At 42.3% G+C, this 17318-nt stretch overlaps 1 protein-coding gene across 3 annotated transcripts in view; it reads right to left on the bottom strand.

The window, feature by feature from the left end:
- Positions 1-17305, bottom strand: part of Pex5 (peroxisomal biogenesis factor 5) — a 17471-nt gene extending 166 nt beyond the window's left edge. The window contains exons 1-16 of one of the 3 annotated variants that reach the window (XM_084599147.1): positions 17104-17305; positions 16732-16974; positions 16604-16645; positions 16171-16188; positions 15057-15180; positions 13925-14132; positions 10117-10207; positions 9585-9713; positions 9046-9167; positions 8561-8621; positions 8321-8464; positions 7249-7319; positions 5379-5576; positions 2534-2699; positions 887-1044; positions 1-647 (exon numbers count right to left, since the gene is read on the bottom strand). The exon at positions 1-647 is cut by the window's left edge and continues 46 nt beyond it. In XM_084599147.1, coding sequence (XP_084455273.1) covers positions 437-647; positions 887-1044; positions 2534-2699; positions 5379-5576; positions 7249-7319; positions 8321-8464; positions 8561-8621; positions 9046-9167; positions 9585-9713; positions 10117-10207; positions 13925-14132; positions 15057-15180; positions 16171-16188; positions 16604-16645; positions 16732-16827 — 1839 coding nt within the window. In that variant the 5' untranslated portion in view covers positions 16828-16974; positions 17104-17305 and the 3' untranslated portion in view covers positions 1-436. The remainder of the gene's footprint in view (positions 648-886; positions 1045-2533; positions 2700-5378; positions 5577-7248; positions 7320-8320; positions 8465-8560; positions 8622-9045; positions 9168-9584; positions 9714-10116; positions 10208-13924; positions 14133-15056; positions 15181-16170; positions 16189-16603; positions 16646-16731; positions 16975-17103) is intronic. The other 2 variants (XM_084599146.1, XM_084599148.1) reach the window with 2 other exon arrangements.
- Positions 17306-17318: the final 13 nt, after the last annotated feature.

Genomic DNA, 17318 nt, shown 5'->3' with positions numbered 1-17318 from the left:
TTGCTTCCCAATGATGAAGTTGATGTTGGAAAGAAAAACTTCACTGAGGTGGAGTCTATCGTGCAATCTTTGTATGCCAATTTATTGAAAGCTGCCCCTCCCCCACAAAGTTGAGGGTCATGCTAGTTGCAAAGCATTCATTATAGACTTCAGAAAATACATGATAGAACCTGTGCTTTCACTTTTGGAGGTTTAATTCTATAAGTCGCACTTTTTCTTACACTGCCCTTCATTTCTATTGTCGCAAAGCATAAACACACTGGGAGGCCTTCACTACACTTAGATGTTCCCAGCGACGCCACAGGTGCACACAATGTTATTCTGACAGTTTGAAGCTTGTGCTCGCAGATGGACACAATGGCGATTTCGAGTTTAAGCACGACTCCAGACGTCCAGCATGGTCGCCACACTCGCACACCACTTCATTTGGGCTTAGTCACGAGTCCACACCGAACTCTCTGTTCAGGTGTGCCAAGTCCCTTTGGTCAGCCACTTTGTAGAGGTCGGGCCGGTTGAGAAGCGTAAGCACCATGCGTAACGTTGACCAAATGTTCTCCGAGACAGCACTGTTAATGGACTGCATTCCTGCTGGACCCCTTCCAGCCGACTGCATGTTCAGCGCTGTCAAGAAGTGTTCTGCGGCTTCCCTGCGAAGAGAGTGAAATTCAATGCATTGATGCAACGTAGAGTTTCATGCTACACAAGGCAATTGACACATCTCCTTGATCTCTCATTTCGATATGAATCCAAAGGCCTAGTACTGGCCTTTGTAACCTTTGTAGGCATATAGGAAGTAGTACCTCAGTTAGCACTTAAAAGCGCCGGGACTAAGTCGAACACCAACTACATTGAGGAATGTACTGCGCACCAAAAAAAACACTCGTACCTGTAAGATCCCAAGTTTATGCAGCTGATGCCAAGGTTGAACCTAGAACGAATGAATCCGGGAGACAGGTGCAGAGCTTGACGGTATGCATCAACTGCCTCCTCTGACCGGCTGCCATTGGCAAGTGTGGCACCGAGCTTGTTCCACAACTGGCTGTCCTGCACGCACAAAAAGCGACAAGGGGTCCTTTACTAGCCACTGGGCTCATACCGAAAGCACCCCAGCGGTTAAGAAGCTGCCGTGTTTATTCCAGGGCATGAAGTCCGAACAGGGCTCATTATAGTTTCCTTTGACGCCTTTTTAAAAACGGGGCCCCACTCAAACACTGCAATTCATGCTGCTGCTGTACAGGATGTAGGGGTCGGCACCACAACAGAGCCCATTTGTGCGCCAGTGTTGATAATGGTCGTTAATGACTTCTACGGTTGTGTGGCACAACACTTCAAGGAAGCCCTATCTTGACGCTTGACCCCGGAGGCCATGGCTCATATGTAGCTCGTGCCACTCTCGCCAACTTGAGTTACGGCACCAGTTTATTCTCTATCATCACCAGCAGCACACAATTATTTTTCGCTGAGTCAATACTGATTGTATTGTGCGGATCGATTTAGCATGGTTCTGTCACTTCAACTGCAACTCGTAAGGTACAATGTGGCCACGTGCACTATGCTGCTACTGTAAATTAATTGGTGACAATATTACTGCAAATTACTCGACTTCTGTGAGGACCTAATCTACCTTTTAGATCAGCACACTGTTCATATCTGCAACTAGAAGTGGAAAAGGCTTCCATATGAGATGAGTTAGGCTTAACAACATCCAACCCAGTGTAGAGCACGCAGTATGTTGGTAGCATGCTTCTGCAGGCAGTGAGCGATTAACATGGGTGCACCTTATGCACACTTCTAAGTTGCAGATAAACTCACCTAGGTATTACCATATTTTTTGCATGTCGAATTACCAATATATAAAGCTATTTTTCACGACCCCCTTCAAGCTTGACATATGCGGAATCAACTGTAGTCCCGAAAATGTCTCCCACGAGGAACAAGCGATTTTCCTTTTTCTTTTTGCACACTGCTATATTCTCACAAAAGAGACCTGAAATGAGGGTGCTGCATCATCTGTCTTCATTCACAGCATTCGTTTATAGTGTTTATATTCCGTGGCACAAATACTATTAGTACAAGCAACGAATATTTGTAAGAATATTCTATTCACATTTGATTCCAGTTCAGCTGCAGTACTTGCATTTGATTCGATTTTGATAAAGTACTATCCGTGCACCTTTTCTTTTCAGGAAATGCAAAACACCGTAGTCTTATCCTTACATTTTGATCGAGGTGCTTGGTTTGCATGCCGCGCAATCCTCCCATCATAAAAGGCATGGCACATATGGCCTCATAACTGCCGAGGCTTTAACTTCAGAGCCAGTGAACTATCAAACAGGGTGTTACATTTGCAAACGGCAATTAAAAATAGTGTTTTGCAAATGTACCGGTAGAAAATTGGGGGTTTCATGGCATAACAGCACCAGCTTGGAGTTGCCTCCAGGCAACAGTAATTGTGCATGTGAAATGAGCAAGTGGTGCAAACAGGAGTACACTCAGCATTGAGAGTAGACGTGCTTCAGGCGCAACCACTCACATTTGGGCGCACGGTCAATGCCGCCCGAAAGCAGTCAGCCGCCTTGTCATACTCGCCAGACAAATTGAACAGCACCCCCAAGCCACACTGGACATCTGGGTCAGGGTCGTTAGGTGACATCCGTGCTGCCGCAATGAACAGGTCTCGAGTCCTGCCGTGCTGTTCGCTGCATGGTTAAGCAAGGAAAGAAAAAATCTGCCATGTGCTTCTGCTCTGCTGCGTAATGTGCTAAACTCGGCGAAAGCTGCTGCTGTGCTGCTCGCTGTCTTTAGCCAACATCCAAGGCCAGTGAAGAGTAATAAAATTCAGGGGGCATTTTGACTATCTAAAGCGTGCAGAGGCGAAAGCCCATTGTGCAATTGTGACGTCGCTGCACGTGCGCAGTCGTGGTGGCTACTAGGTGGCGGTTGAGGTTTGTGCACGAGGACACCGTACACGCACAGTGCATGCATTTAAGATGTCTCAAAGCTTACTAATTACTGTTGCCTAATTAAATAATGATTAAATTGTTAACTAATTAGTCTTGACTAATTTGCTAATTACAATGATTGACAAAGGTAACTAGCCTTGATTAACTAATTATCGTTAACTAATGTTCATACACCTACTACATCATTGGTCACCTATCAGTATTGAAACCATCCTAATTATTCTAAAAATGACTGACAGCTGCCGCGGACGCACACACCAACACGCCTTAAAATAACTAGAATAAGAATGTGACACTTGGCCTTAAAATTCAGTCCTGACTTAAGACCACTTGCAGTTGTCCAAGAAATTATGCAGCAACAATAGCGCACGCGAAGAAAATGCCACAGATTATTGAGCTTAGGGCCACTGAAGAGGTTCTAGAATTTGACAAGCTTGAAGACAACAAATGTATAGAGCTTGCAAGTAAAGAATGCGAGGTTAGTATTTTATGCTAGCACTTGGACTATATAATTGCTGAATTAAGTTACATAGGCATTCAAACTTCTCCACTAGAGCTGCAACGATGACTATGGCGCTACGTTAAGTGAAGAAATGGTTGCTTGAAGGGAGGAAACCGACGCTACCGAATATATAACTCGTGAAGAGTTGTTTGGCAGCACTGGTTGACTCATGGCAGCACGGCATATGGGTGAAGCGAGCGGAAATTTAAAAACTGCAACAGTGATGTTGTTACGAGTTTCTCTGCACTGCTTTGGCTAATTGGCGTGAACACTTTTCCTTTAATCTGTGATTATGCCCTTGCTCTAAATGATAGTGCAAAAGCAATTCACGCGCTTTATCTAAGCTCTTAACTAAGGCAGATTGTTAGCATACTCTGAAGCAAAAGAGCAGCCCACCTAAAACCAAGCAACATTTCATAGTTCCAGCTCAAACCGTACAGTCGCCAACAATTAATGCTGCTGCAAACTTTAAGCTCCTTTATTTTTACTCATTCTCTGTAAGTATGCACTTTTATATACCTGTCTACTTTCGTATTTGTTTACACTCGATTATATTATTTTCTATTACTTTTAGGTAGCCTCACCATAATATATGTATTTATATCGCGTTTCTGTCACATTACTGCAGACTTGTGTTCATTCGAACTTTCAACACTTAAATAAATTTCAAAATGTTTAGTTGGCTGGTCATATTTTCAATGCATTTTAAAGCTGCTTTATTCGTACCATGGTTTCGATTGAACATTTGACCCTTCGAACCAGTTAACTGGAATGCATTTCAAAGTGAGGCCATATCAAAAGTCGAAACAGCACTCGCAGCAATCGAAGGCACCCTACCGCCGCATTGCTATCTGTCATTGGCATATCAGCGATCAGTGCCCGCTTGCACACCATGTCAGACGCTGACTAACGCAACTGTGCATGTTTTTTTTAAGAGGCTTAGCTGTTTTAGTCCCTCAGTTTTTTACACTTTCCACAGCGCAGACCACCTGCTGCGATGGATGACTTCTGCAGCACGCCAAACTGCACCAACAAACTTGACAGCATGGCCAAGACGTTGCGGTGCCAGAAACAGCGTGTTTCTGAAAGGTTATCCGCTTTCACGCCATAGTTAACACTTAGACACTGGTGCTGCACACTTGCAATCGACCTGAGAGTTCTTTAGACGGCTTTTCTCTGTTCCAGTGCAAATGTGCTCTCCCCGCATAGAAAACGCTCACTTATTACTAGCTGCTCATTGTTAAAAGTGGTGAAGCCTTTCACGTGGACACCGCCACAGGTACGAGGCCATGCAGGCACGTTTGTACAGCTTGGTTAAAGCCGGGCATCATATCTATGCCGGGTGGTCTTTCACACAGTGAGGCAAATTATGACTGTATGCTAATGTGTATGCATGAGATAATAAAGACACAAATTAATTAAGGAATTAGTGATGAAATGAGTAGCAAAGTGTTACGCATGCAAATTAGTATCCACAAGGGGAGCCACAGACCGGAGCCATAAACACTATCGCTTCACACCCTTGAAGCTGGAGCAGTTTTTTTGCAGTCATGAGACGAGCCAATCTTCCACTATTCCAGGCATTTTTTTCAATTAGAAATCGGTGCATTATTGACACCTGTCCACACATTCATTTGGACAGATTGCTGGTTGAGTAAACATACTAGGGCATTTCATTCGTATTATGTTTTTATGTTTTGCTTCTAGCTGTGCTTGCAGGATAATACTATTTCTATGCACAGATATCCATGAAGCAAGTCCCGCTTAGTCTTATAGTCTCTAATCATTGATAATTCAAATTACAAGAAGCTCTGGTCCCTTAAAATGCAAATTAATAACAGTCTACCGTAGTTTCACTAATTTGTATAGCTGACTCAATAATTTAAAACTGAACATTATGGCGCATTACAAACCTGGACATTATGGAAGACACGGGGAAGGCCATCTCTGTGGTAGGGATGTCAGCCGACGAAAGCAGGGCCTGGTAACGAGGATTGCATTTTAGCCACTGCAGCAGGGATTCGCATGCCTGCAGCTGCAAGGACTCGTTGGTGTAGCTCACGGCTATGGCCATCAGAGCGGTCAGGTTCTGAGGGCTCAGCTGCAGGCACCTACAAAAGGGAAACTAATGGAATCAAACTTTGCCACCACAACGGTCACGCCCCTGCCAAAGGACCGCTAAGGATAACTGACTCCACACAGATCTTGTTGTTAGCGAAAAATCCATTGTTTGGTTCTTCGTGGCCATGCCAACATTAATTAAGCAGCAAACACACGTCGGTCACCAAGAAAACCAAATTTAAATAGTGAGCTGTTTTCTTCCTTTTTGCCTCTGCAGGGTTCAGACCTGTAGTGTTATTAACGACTTGGACTTTATGCTCACCATTTGGACGAGAACGGCGACTCAGCCCAGCCTCAGAGATTCAAGTTTAAAATATTTACCTTCTTGTCACAGCAGTTTTCCAATAAAACGGCCGGTGGCAGCAGAACTTATATCTGTTTTATTTTCTGTCTCGTGAAGGCTCCTATTCCAGTGCAAATAGCCTCTACTGTACACAGTGGTAACCTATTTTATGATAATTAAATAATAATCTCATAACAATGTGCAAGGTTTGAACATGAAAGCATTAAGACTTCCATTAAGGGGGAACAAGGCTCTTGAAGTTATTTTTCCAATTTTTGACCAAATTTGATAAAACCTGGTATTCTGATTCAGTTTCTTGCACTGATTTCAAATATGTAACTATATTTCCGATTGGCCAATTAGTTCAAGAGATAATGAAATTAATTGTTCATAATTTGCAGAAACAATAAAAAAATAACCGCACTAGAAAAAATTCACATGGACACTTTGCTAGGTACTAGAAAGCATACCGAATACAATATTAGGAGCACTTTTTTGATATAACAAATATTAGTGATGTTATAGCAGTTCAAATTTTTCAGTTCTACTCTAAATCAGACAGGAAGGCACCAACATTTGGAACCATGAACTTTGAACTGCTATGACATCGCTAATATTTGTTATATCAAAAATGTGCTCCTAACATTATTCATTATGCTTTCTAGTATCTAGCAAAGTGTCCATGTGAATTTTGCGTAATGCAGTTATTTTTTCATTGTTCCCACAAATTACGAACAATTAATTTAATTTATCTTGAACTAATTGGCCAATTGGAAAAATAGTTACATATGTGAATCAGTGCAAGAAACTGAATCAGAACACCAGGTTTTATAAAATTTGGTCAAAAAGTAGGAAAAATAGCTTTAAGAGCCATGTCGCCCCTTAAGTGGAAAGCCCTGCCATGTCGCAGTTGTTGGCATTGCGAGCAAAAAATCACGAACATGCCTCTGACAGGCGACATGGCCGCACACTAACCGGTCAACGGTTTACGTGACGTAACAAGACCACACGACACGGCTGAGTTAACAGAAGCTGACAACGCAATAGGAGTTCACTGGCTTTGCTGCCAACTCAAATAGAGCTTTGACAAAGCTAATCAAGCAAAACTGTTGCTTCTAGCCAAACCAGTCTAACTCCGAGTTGTGTTGTCTCGCTACTTCTTTGTATGCGTTGTTTCGCCGTTAATTAAACTATGTCTAATTTAAATGCAAATCAACCCGCCCAGTTTTCTGTCCTCCAGCAGTATACCCCGTACTGTACTGATCTGAAACCACATGTAATAAGACATTTGCATACTATGCCCATTTTCATTTTGCCCTTTGCTTTAAGGTGCAAGAAGTTTAGCACAGCTGCCAGCCTGTTCTGCAGAACGTTCCTACCTTTTCAGCGCTGCAATGGCTGCGGGATCTTGTTCATTTTCGGCTTGTGTGGTACCCAGGTATTGCCACGCCTGCACAGTTGAACAAGTAGAATGCATTTCTAATGTGACCAATCCTTGTGAATGCATGCAGGTAATGAGCATATGCTTATATGCTTTATCAATCGGCTTGATGACTTTTTTCATTGCACTTTTGCCTCTTTTGTCCCCCTAAATAATTGTACAAAACATTTCAACTGCACCCTAGAACGCTAGCACCTTTTCTTATGCAGCTTTAACACCTACATTTCAGTGTATGCTGTGGTCGCACAATCTAGTGATATGATGAGAAAATTCAATAACTTGTGTTTCAAAGTATGCGTAGAGATGTGCACTACTGAATATATATGACACATGTATACATTGCTCATCTTCTACTGGAACATGAACAAATTCAGGACTGGGGGTGAAAGAGGAAAAAAAAAGAGCTCTTTGCTGAAAAGCAGATAAACTATTGTAATGCAATGAAATTACACAAACATGGTGTTTCCTGAATCAAATTCTTGCTGCACACGCTGAGCTTCTTCGGTGGCTCTGTGAAATCCTGCACATTAAACTTTTTCTGAATCTTTATTTCTTACACTTGCTCATGTAAATCATGTGCAGTCTTTGTCAAAAATATACAGCCCAATGGGCTCGCTTCTAAGCCCTGAACGGAGCTCCTGGAAGCAATGCTGGAATATATAGGTAAGCCGAAGAAGAGCGAAAACAAGATTGGTCATCTACGAGATTTCGAACGATGTAGATGTGCAATGAACACCATTACACGACTTAGAAGCAAAACCCTTGGGCCATATATTTTTGACAAAGACTGTACTTGTTCACAAGTATTTTTTTCTTTTTCCAATGAGCAAACAATTTAAAGTAGCAATACACTAGAATTCATCTTCGATCCAAAAGGAATAGCCGAGCTTCAGAATCCGCAGTGTTCACTTTCAAAGTAGGCAATAAAAAGTAAATTCATAAACTCTAAATTTTAAATTTATTTTAATGCAAGCAAGGGAGAGTACTCCGTCACAAATAAAATCACTCACCTCGACATGCTGCGGATTTTTTTGGACAGCCGCTTCGAAAAGCAGCACTGCGCTGGGAATGTCATTCTCCTGAAGCTTCTTGAGGCCTTCTTCAAAGGGGTGTTCCACGTTTTCCAAAGGATTAACCTCAGCAAACTTGTAGTCCTGGTTTTTATACAGACGGAAAATAAGGTGACAACTTTAAGAGAGATAGAAAGAGAAGAGATTAAACAGCAGCACTGAAGTATGAAGTGCACTCACACGGTAAGGTTCAGATAGATTCTCATAGTCTGAAAGCCAAGGATGTGACTGGGGCGTCTCCCTGCAAGATATCCAAAAACAATGAAAAGGTTTTCAAGAGGTGCACATGAATAGCAGGGTTGCTTTATATTTTGACAGTATTTTCCCTTTCTAATCCAAAACCATCCACAAATAATGCATCATGCATTAACCAAACAAACAAAAAGAAACTTAGGAAGTCAACGTCAACAACGATAATGGTGGTGAACCAAAGTCACTCAAAAACTCTCTGACAAAATAGGGCAATGCTACTGTGATGACCTCAAATATGGATTCTATGGCTGTGGTCACGAATCGAAAGATATCACATAATTACTTTAATCGCAAAAGTTCATTTACGTAAAAGCTGCAAATATTTGTTTTGTGAGCTACGGTCTCAAGAACGGACACGCATACACCTAAGAATGTGCCTCTTAACATAAACGCGAAAGTCATCCATTCCCAACCTCGTCACATGGTCCCACTCTTTCTGTAAGCTTTCCCAGAAGTCGAGGTCAGTTTTCTTTTCTCTTTCTTCAATAAACCCTTCGGTCCACTGACTTGCCAAGGCTTGCGCAGCAGGCGATTCCTGGTCGAAAAACAATAATCCAAGACAGCGATAAGGTAACGTCCACAAAGCTATTCAGCATATGACACCTGGCATTAAGTTCTTGCATCTTTTCATAACAACCATCAATATCTCAGACCCCACCAATGCTCAAACAGAAGTAGTCCGCACCAGAAAAAGGCTGTTAGTTCCTGCGTCTTCTTCCAAAAGCAATGAAGTTCCAAAGTAAAAATAAATAAACACACTTTTCAACATTCAAGTATTCGTTATAGTTACCCACGCTCTTTGTTCCGACCCCCAGCAGCAGACTGCTAGTGGTCACTATGTGAACTAAAATTTCATACTGGCACCAATACCGATTGCACAGGACCACACCCAGTCTAACCTCCAAAGCCCCGCTAATTATATTACTAAATCAACATGGCTTCAGGTCTTTACCTGCGACTGCAGCACACGCTGCTGCTGCTGCGGCTGACCATATTCCCGCGTAAAGTCTTCGGCCCAGCCCGAAGCTTGTTCGTCTAAGTCTGTGTCGCCGTCTCTTAGCCTCTTCACAAACTGCATAAACTAGCGCACGGAGTGGGCGCCAAGCACACATCGCAATGCACTTCAGTGTGTCCAACCTGAGTCCTCTAACTGTCACTTTCCAGAGAAGCATAGCAACGTAATAGTTCAATCTAAATCAATGTCTTGGTTACAGTGCTCCAAGCTCACCGCTGCTAATTTGAAAAGTAAGTGGGTCTCGCCTGTGGTCAAGGAAAAAAAAAAAAATGAAATTCTTGCACTATCATGTAGGTCCTTCAAGAGAACAAAACTTTCCATAGCCACACAGATTTCATTAATTTCTGCACATTCAAATACTCAGCTCACAACATTGTGAACAGTGTTCTCAGCATCATGGTCACCAAGATATGTGTAATGAACACACAGCATATCTTTTTTTTTTTTTAAGTAGAAAATGCAACAGTACCTCTGTCTCCATCAATGCATCATCGTTGACTCCTTTCAGAAGCTCATCAGCCACCTGAGCCATGCTCTCACTTCCTTCTGAAGCATGTACACTGCACATGTTTAAAAGCAATCAGACATACACACAGGAGATAAGCGATGAAGGTTCACAGTCTAGCTTTAAGTTTTGACAACTGCTTTTCGTTTCTTTTCACATTCCAATATAGCCTTGTACCACGTTGTACAATCACACTAGTACTGTCCACATAACAACAGGCAAGAATTAATTGCTGTGATGATTACCATAGCCTACCAGTGACAAATCTTGTGAATTAAAACTTTGGTTGCAAATGTTACCGTCCTCGATGCATCTGTAGAAGCTGCAATAATACGGCACTTGCTTACAAGCAATCAGGATCCCACAAATGTCGCACAAAGTCACCCTATCAGATGAAGTGAGCAAAAATCATGCTCCTTTAGAAGAATATCCTTCTATCGAAGTAAATACCAAATGCATTTCACAGTACGAGTAATAAGATTTAAGAAGTAACAATTGTTTAGTTCTTTCAGCACCACATTAAAGACAATCGTTAATTTATTTTTATTAATGCTGGTTTTGCGTGCTGTCGAGCTCAAATTTTTGTATGCTGGTACACGTGTTACCATTTAGAAGCTGATTTGAGATCGTTTTTTTTTCTCAACAAGCAACAATGCATAAGAGACTTCTATCTGGAGCACAGTGGTGGCTCAATGAAGAAAAACCGCCGTAGAACTCGTGTAAGGCCATGCAAAGAAGCAGACGTCATTTGCATGATTCAGCAGCTTTGGCTGGGGATTTTTTTTTTTTTTTATGAAACTAACAGGAAAGATTTGGAAGGCAACTTTGTCAGCCTTGATTTCAGCTGAGATTGTGATCAGGTGCATAACTATTTAGAACATCGACTAGAGGCCAAGAATGAGCATTATTTCAGTATCCGCTTGGTCTTGCCGGCATTCCTGCGATTTGCAGGCATTGAGGATGCAAGCCAGCCAGTACTTGTGGTGAGTTCTTCAGAGCATTACCCATGTATGCAGCTCTCCCAGCCACATCGAGCTGGGTCTGACCACAAGCTTCCAGAGAAGAGCTCCTGAGCAAATTTTAAACAATTATGGCAAACCAGCTCCCACCCTCCACTAAACATGTCAAACATGAACCACAAAAACCTCAAAAACGCAAATCTAGCTGCGGAAACATATTTAGCAATTTAGCAATCTTGTTGTGAGGGTTGCATGCCTTTGCAAAGGACTTCATCAAATAACACATCACCGTAAAAGCCCGCATATAATATGATGTACAGTTTCAGGATAGCAAAAATGAAAACGTTTTGATCCGCATATATAATGGGAGTGAGGAAAAGTCATTGAAGTATTTAGTTGCAACACATTTCTTGCATTTCATGGTTGCCTCGCAAGGCCTACGTGCCCGGGCTTTTGCGTCCCAACACCGCCCCGCAACAGGCGTCGATTAGTGCCATGAACCTTCATGTATCGGGTGCTGGCACATAAAGAAAACGAAACGGGGATCATTTGCAGACGCTATGGGGTGGAGGAACCAATTTAGCTGAGCACTGCATAGACTGCGGGGCGTGTAAGCCATATCTGAATGAAATTAAGATATTGGGCAGTGGTCGGGGCAAGATGGCACGAGAACTGCTAGAAACGTAACCTATTAGAAAGAGGGGCGAAGAGTGTATCAGCAAAACATCGATGAAACTTTGGAATGCAGAAATTTATTTTTTTGAACGTGTTTTGTGAAAAGTCAGTGGGTTTGACATTGTTTCTGTTTTTAAGCATGCTTTCGCTTTCCTATATAGTTGCTGGCATAAAGTGAACAAGAGTAAGTGCTTGTCCTGTCGTTTTCTTTCTCCTGTGTGTGTTTTTCAGCGCGCTTATTTTTCTTCTTCCAAAGCTAGATACAAGTTTTGTTCAATTTCATACACCATGAGAAGAGCAGCTAACATTCCAGGCAATCTCGAAAGCCACATGGTCTTCCGACTTTTCTAAACCTAGTAGGCCGTTTCCAGCCTGGGCGCGGGACAGCAGTGCACGAGCTGCCGGCCATCATGCGCCGCACTTGCGGCTGTTCACGTCGGCACCACACGCAAGTGCACGACGTGTCCACCCAGGAAGCGTTCTCAGACTCGGGGTTTTCGTGACGGTTGTTGTCCAGCACATGTATCACCTGCCGAGAGTCCTATGCTGGAGCTAATTCAGTACCTCTAAACGAATTCGGTACCTAACATTTCTCGAAAGCGTGACTGAAGTGCTCACTGGGAGTCAAGCATCCGCAATTTGGCTGTAGAGTGCATGGTGAAAGAAACTTTCTTGCATTGTGGTAGGGCGTGGCCAGTATGGCCGGAGAGGCTGGTGAGAGACCTGTGCAACATGCCGAGAGATACTTTTGCAGTCCTTACACGTGCGAGGTGGGGTCGACTTCATTCCAGTTGCGTGTGCATCGCGAGTACCGTGGTCGCAAGGATCCCGCAGTCAGCGTGGTGAAACCAAAATCATTGAAAGAATCAGCCGACGCTACCACTAGATAGCTCCTCCTCTCGCAGGAAGCATGCTGCTGATGGCGCTATTAATAACGAGGCTGGGACTCCTGAAACTAGTTCGGATCCACATATAATACGAGGCTGAAATCCTAAATAATAAAACTGGGAAAAAGCCTCGTATTATACACAGGTTTTTACGGTAAGTGTCTGGTACTTGTTCACTGGTGTAGTTAGGAGAATAGGTATACTAGAGTTGTAACAACCATCCTGGGAACTGCATGATGACCACTGGTGCTAAGCAGTGCCAAAGAAAGCTTAAAAAGCAACTTACAAACAGGCACGCAAATATTTTACAGCCAAGAAAAGAGGCAGCGTAGCGCATTTTGTATATGCTGAACATTTTTTTAATGTGCTTCTTTTAATTTGATATTCATGCTTTTTTAATTTTTTTATTTTTTATGTTGCTTCTTCAGCAAGGTTGCAGTGTTTAAACAAAACACTTTGTATGCAGCTGAAACACCGTCTAAATTAGTTACATTTTAGTTTTCATTAGTAGAATCCTGTAGATATATCATTACTAAAATTTTTTTACAAGGCTCCTCAGAGTTCCGTGTTTTTATTTTTTTGTTGTTTTTTTTTAAATGGAGTCACAAAAGAGAAATTTACAGATAAGCAAGCAACATCTTCAATAGTTGAAGATGCATTGTAGCACATTTTCTATAATCTCAAATTTTCTATTACAGTTTCTTATTTCTACATTTAAGCTTTTTTTAACTTCTTGCCTATTTTTTCCTTCAGATGTTTAAAATGAAAGATTTGTTTTTATGCTACAATTCTTATGTTAATATTCATGTATATAAGAGAGAGTTTAAGTACGTACATTTAAGTAAGTACATAAAATACCTACAAAAAACTTTCTATAACCACCCAGAAATCGCCTGTTTTTTCATTGTCCTAAAAGAGTTGTCAGCAGATACTGGAATGAATACAAAGACATTCATAAAGTATCATAATAAAGAGCAGTTGCTTGTCTAACCACAAGTACAATTTTCATTATATTTTCAATATTCATCCTAAATTTTTTTTCTGTCTACCATGGCAGTACTTAGGCAAGGATGTGAAAATGGGTAGCTGAGCACAAATTTTACAGCATGGATGGTTCTTTAACAGAAAGAAAGTTGGGATGGTTGGTGTTATCTTGTGGCTAAAAACAGCGCCAACACGAGACGAAGGATAGAGAGGGGCGACTTATTACTGGCTGAAATGACCCCACAAACAACTGTGTCCCAAACCCACCCTGTGTGCTGTTCGCCTTCCAACAGGTACTCTTCGGCCCATTTGATGGGGGTCGCCTGAGACGTTGAAGGGACCCCAGCACTGGCCGCTGCATACTCTAGAGTCCAGGACGCTGCGCCAAGAGCCGCTTCTTCCTTCACATCAGGCATGGCGGGGACAAACTCATTCGTCCACGCTTTAGACATTCCCACATCAGCGACCCCTGGCACTAAAAGAAAAAAAAAGAAGGCTCTAAATATTTTATTACTGGCTGATGGCGGGAAGAAATTCACAGTTAAATGAATGGTCTCTGGTAATTACTTTCTAAAAAGATGGAGTGTGAATGATTTACGAGAGATTTATAAGTGATTTATGAGCAAACAAAGCTCTGCTTTCTACTCTAAAGCTCTTGTCATCTTCATCGTTCAAACTTATACCCAACTACATGACAAGCTTCTGGAGGTCTCCAGAGTGGTGCAAGCCTGTATAAACTGACCATATCGCAATGATGGTTTTTATTGCATGTTTCTTTTTTCTCTCTTTTTTTTAGCACAGATTACTATACCCATGTTCGGTACTTTCAGGTGCACGTGCCTATCAACATTGCCCGCTCAGCACTGTGAGAAATTCCTCAATGCCAAAGGCAGAATGCTCTAAGAATCATGGCACAGCAAACCCGTGACACCACCAGCATCAGAGCTTGTGCCACGGACAGACAGTGTTTGCAGTTTTTTCGTCTCCTCACAAAGAAAAGAGTGATCTATCCCACTGGTTATACCAACCTTACAAAAAAGAAACATGCAGACACATTCTAACATATACCCAAGGTTAGCACTAGTGGCTTTGGTTTGGTTTGGTTTGGCCCCTGTGCTGTGCGATGTCAGTGCATGTTAAAGAACCCCAGGCGGTCGAAATTTCTGGAGCCCTCCACTACGGTGTCTCTCATAGCCTGAGTCACTTTGGGACGCTAAACCTCATAAACTCAACCAAACTAGTTACTTTCGTAGTGCCCGTTAAATGTATGTCTGTGGCAGCCAAACATGTGGGAAACGCTGCAGGAAAACTAAGATCAAAGTGCAGTTCTTCATGACTGAAGGCAAACAATCAAAATGCTAGATGCAGCGTCACAGGGGTCGACAGCGAGATGACATACCTGAAGGAGGAGTCTGGTACATCTTTTCAATATCACGCATCTCCTGAAGGAGGCCAGCCATGCGGAAGGTCTGTGGGGCCATCCTCTCCTGTCCTTGCCTCTCAGCCAGAAATTCGTCGACAAGCTGTGTTTGAAATGCAGCAGAAATTACAGCACAGTCTCGAATGTGAGAAGCACAATAATATTGGACTATGAGGGCCTACGAAATAAGCAGACGAAAGAGGCCAGCAATTTCTGAAAACAAAGACAGCGCAAGAGAGAAGAGCACAACTACTGTATGCCTTTCTTTGTTTTGTTTTTTTGTTTGTTTTTTTTCAGTTTCAAAAATGGCTGGCTTCACCCAGACGTTATGAGCAAAAAAAAAAATAGATATGCCTGCATTCAAAAACCACACACCTCGCACAGTTATGTTAGGTTAATGTCTCTAAACAGCATACTGGCTATTAGAGGCACCATTGATTAGGGCACCCAATTAACTCAAGCCAGACTGGGTTCTTTTAAAGTGCATACACAGCATGCAAAAGGGCTGTTTTTTTCTATTTCACCTCCAACAAAATGTCATTACTACGGCCATAATTCAATCCTGCAGCCTTCGTCTCGGCAGCCGATCTCTCGAGCTGCTTTACTTAAATGAACAACTATAAGCAACAAATTAAAATAAAGCAATGTTCCTCCATTAGTTCTCTGAGAATGCTATGCTGAAAAACAAATGTCAGTGTCTCAACCTCTGTATACAAGCACTACATAAGTTTATGGGGAAGGTGGTGCACAGGCCAAAGCTGGCCTGTCTAGGTCAGCTGAATGGGGAGCTCTAGAAGACATTACCAAAGTTCACAGTCACCTTTCCGAATTGACACAATTTCTTCTAGCATACAAGTTTCAAACAGTGCCAAGACAAGAAACTGTCCCAAGGTTTACATTACTGGTAGATGCTACTACCATACTGCAGCAGAAACTGCATACACTATGCAGGTGTGCCGAGTGATGTTAAAGCGTGTACTGCAAAAAATATATGCAGGATTATAGTAGAGGGTTAGTTATTCAGGAGGAATAGGCAAATCATATTGTTAAAGTGATTGCGCAGAAATGTTCTGAAGGTCCTCTGAATACTTACCAAAGTTGATGGTCCAGCCTAAAAAAAAAAAAAAAATGAAATGCATACTGTTACTGCTTGGAATTGACTATACAAACGGTAGATCTCTTGCTTCGGTAACACAACATTATACGAAGTATTGATGCACCTAAGTACCAGCAGTTATTAACCTGCCAATTGCCTACAATATGGTGCATTACACAGACAATGACATATATAGTGCGTATCAAAGATTTCAAGATCTGCTGCGTTAGAATCATATCATGCAGTGCAGATAAGATAAAATAAGAAAGTATGCAATCATTATTTGCCAAAAAAACTGCAAGCATAAATGTACAGGTCTGCATATAAATACAACGAAATATGAAGCAGTGAGGCCACTAGAAACACTCCTATTCTGTGGCAGTCTTTGAATAAAGCACGACTCGATGCATTGCAGAAAAACTGATCATACCACTTCGAATTGTCCATGGTGCCTTTGCCGCAGAAGTCCTTCCTGTAAAAGAGCAAAATAAGATGCATTAAATGTCTGCGACGAGTGGTGCGCAACGAAGATGTATGTACGAATAGAAGGGAACTCACTTGCTGTCGCGCAGTGTCCTGGATAGCATGACTCGAGAGTTTCACGAGTGGGTTTGGCGTGCCACACTCGGCTTCCACTAAATTCCGAATAGACATGTCGCCAAGACACGACCTTTAGAACCAGCCAGAGAAATCTTGATTTGCGTCTGACAAGCGTCGATTAGCTAGCTAGTCGCTCGAGAAAGCAGGTGGCGAGCAGGGATGTTCGGCAGAGGCGTCGTCCTTGTCATTTTGTAAGTCAAGCTGCAGGGCAGAAAAACGAAAACTTTGCTGTGACAGTTATCAGAGAAGTTTCTCTTGCTGAAGCGGAAAACTCATTGAAGGCCCCATTTAAACCAGGAAAAAAAATGTTAGCAGGAGAGTGGCGTGTACCGTGAATTTTACGGCTATACGGCGGCATTACGGACAAGCAAAAAGAAACAGCTACCGACCGTACTAGGCCAAGGTGTCCTAAATAATCAGGCGTTTATTTGTAAACAGCATAGCTTCCATGTCGATACGCGATCAAACGCCTTTCTCTTTAGTTTAACAGCTGATTTGCGTATCATGGCCGACTGCCTGTAACCTCAGACCAGACAGTTCTAGCT

Source organism: Amblyomma maculatum, chromosome 3 (assembly GCF_055883805.1).
Source record: "Amblyomma maculatum isolate TAMU_Amacu chromosome 3, ASM5588380v1, whole genome shotgun sequence".
In the NCBI taxonomy this organism is placed as follows: Eukaryota; Metazoa; Arthropoda; class Arachnida; order Ixodida; family Ixodidae; genus Amblyomma; species Amblyomma maculatum.
This window is presented reverse-complemented; position numbering and strand designations above follow the sequence as displayed.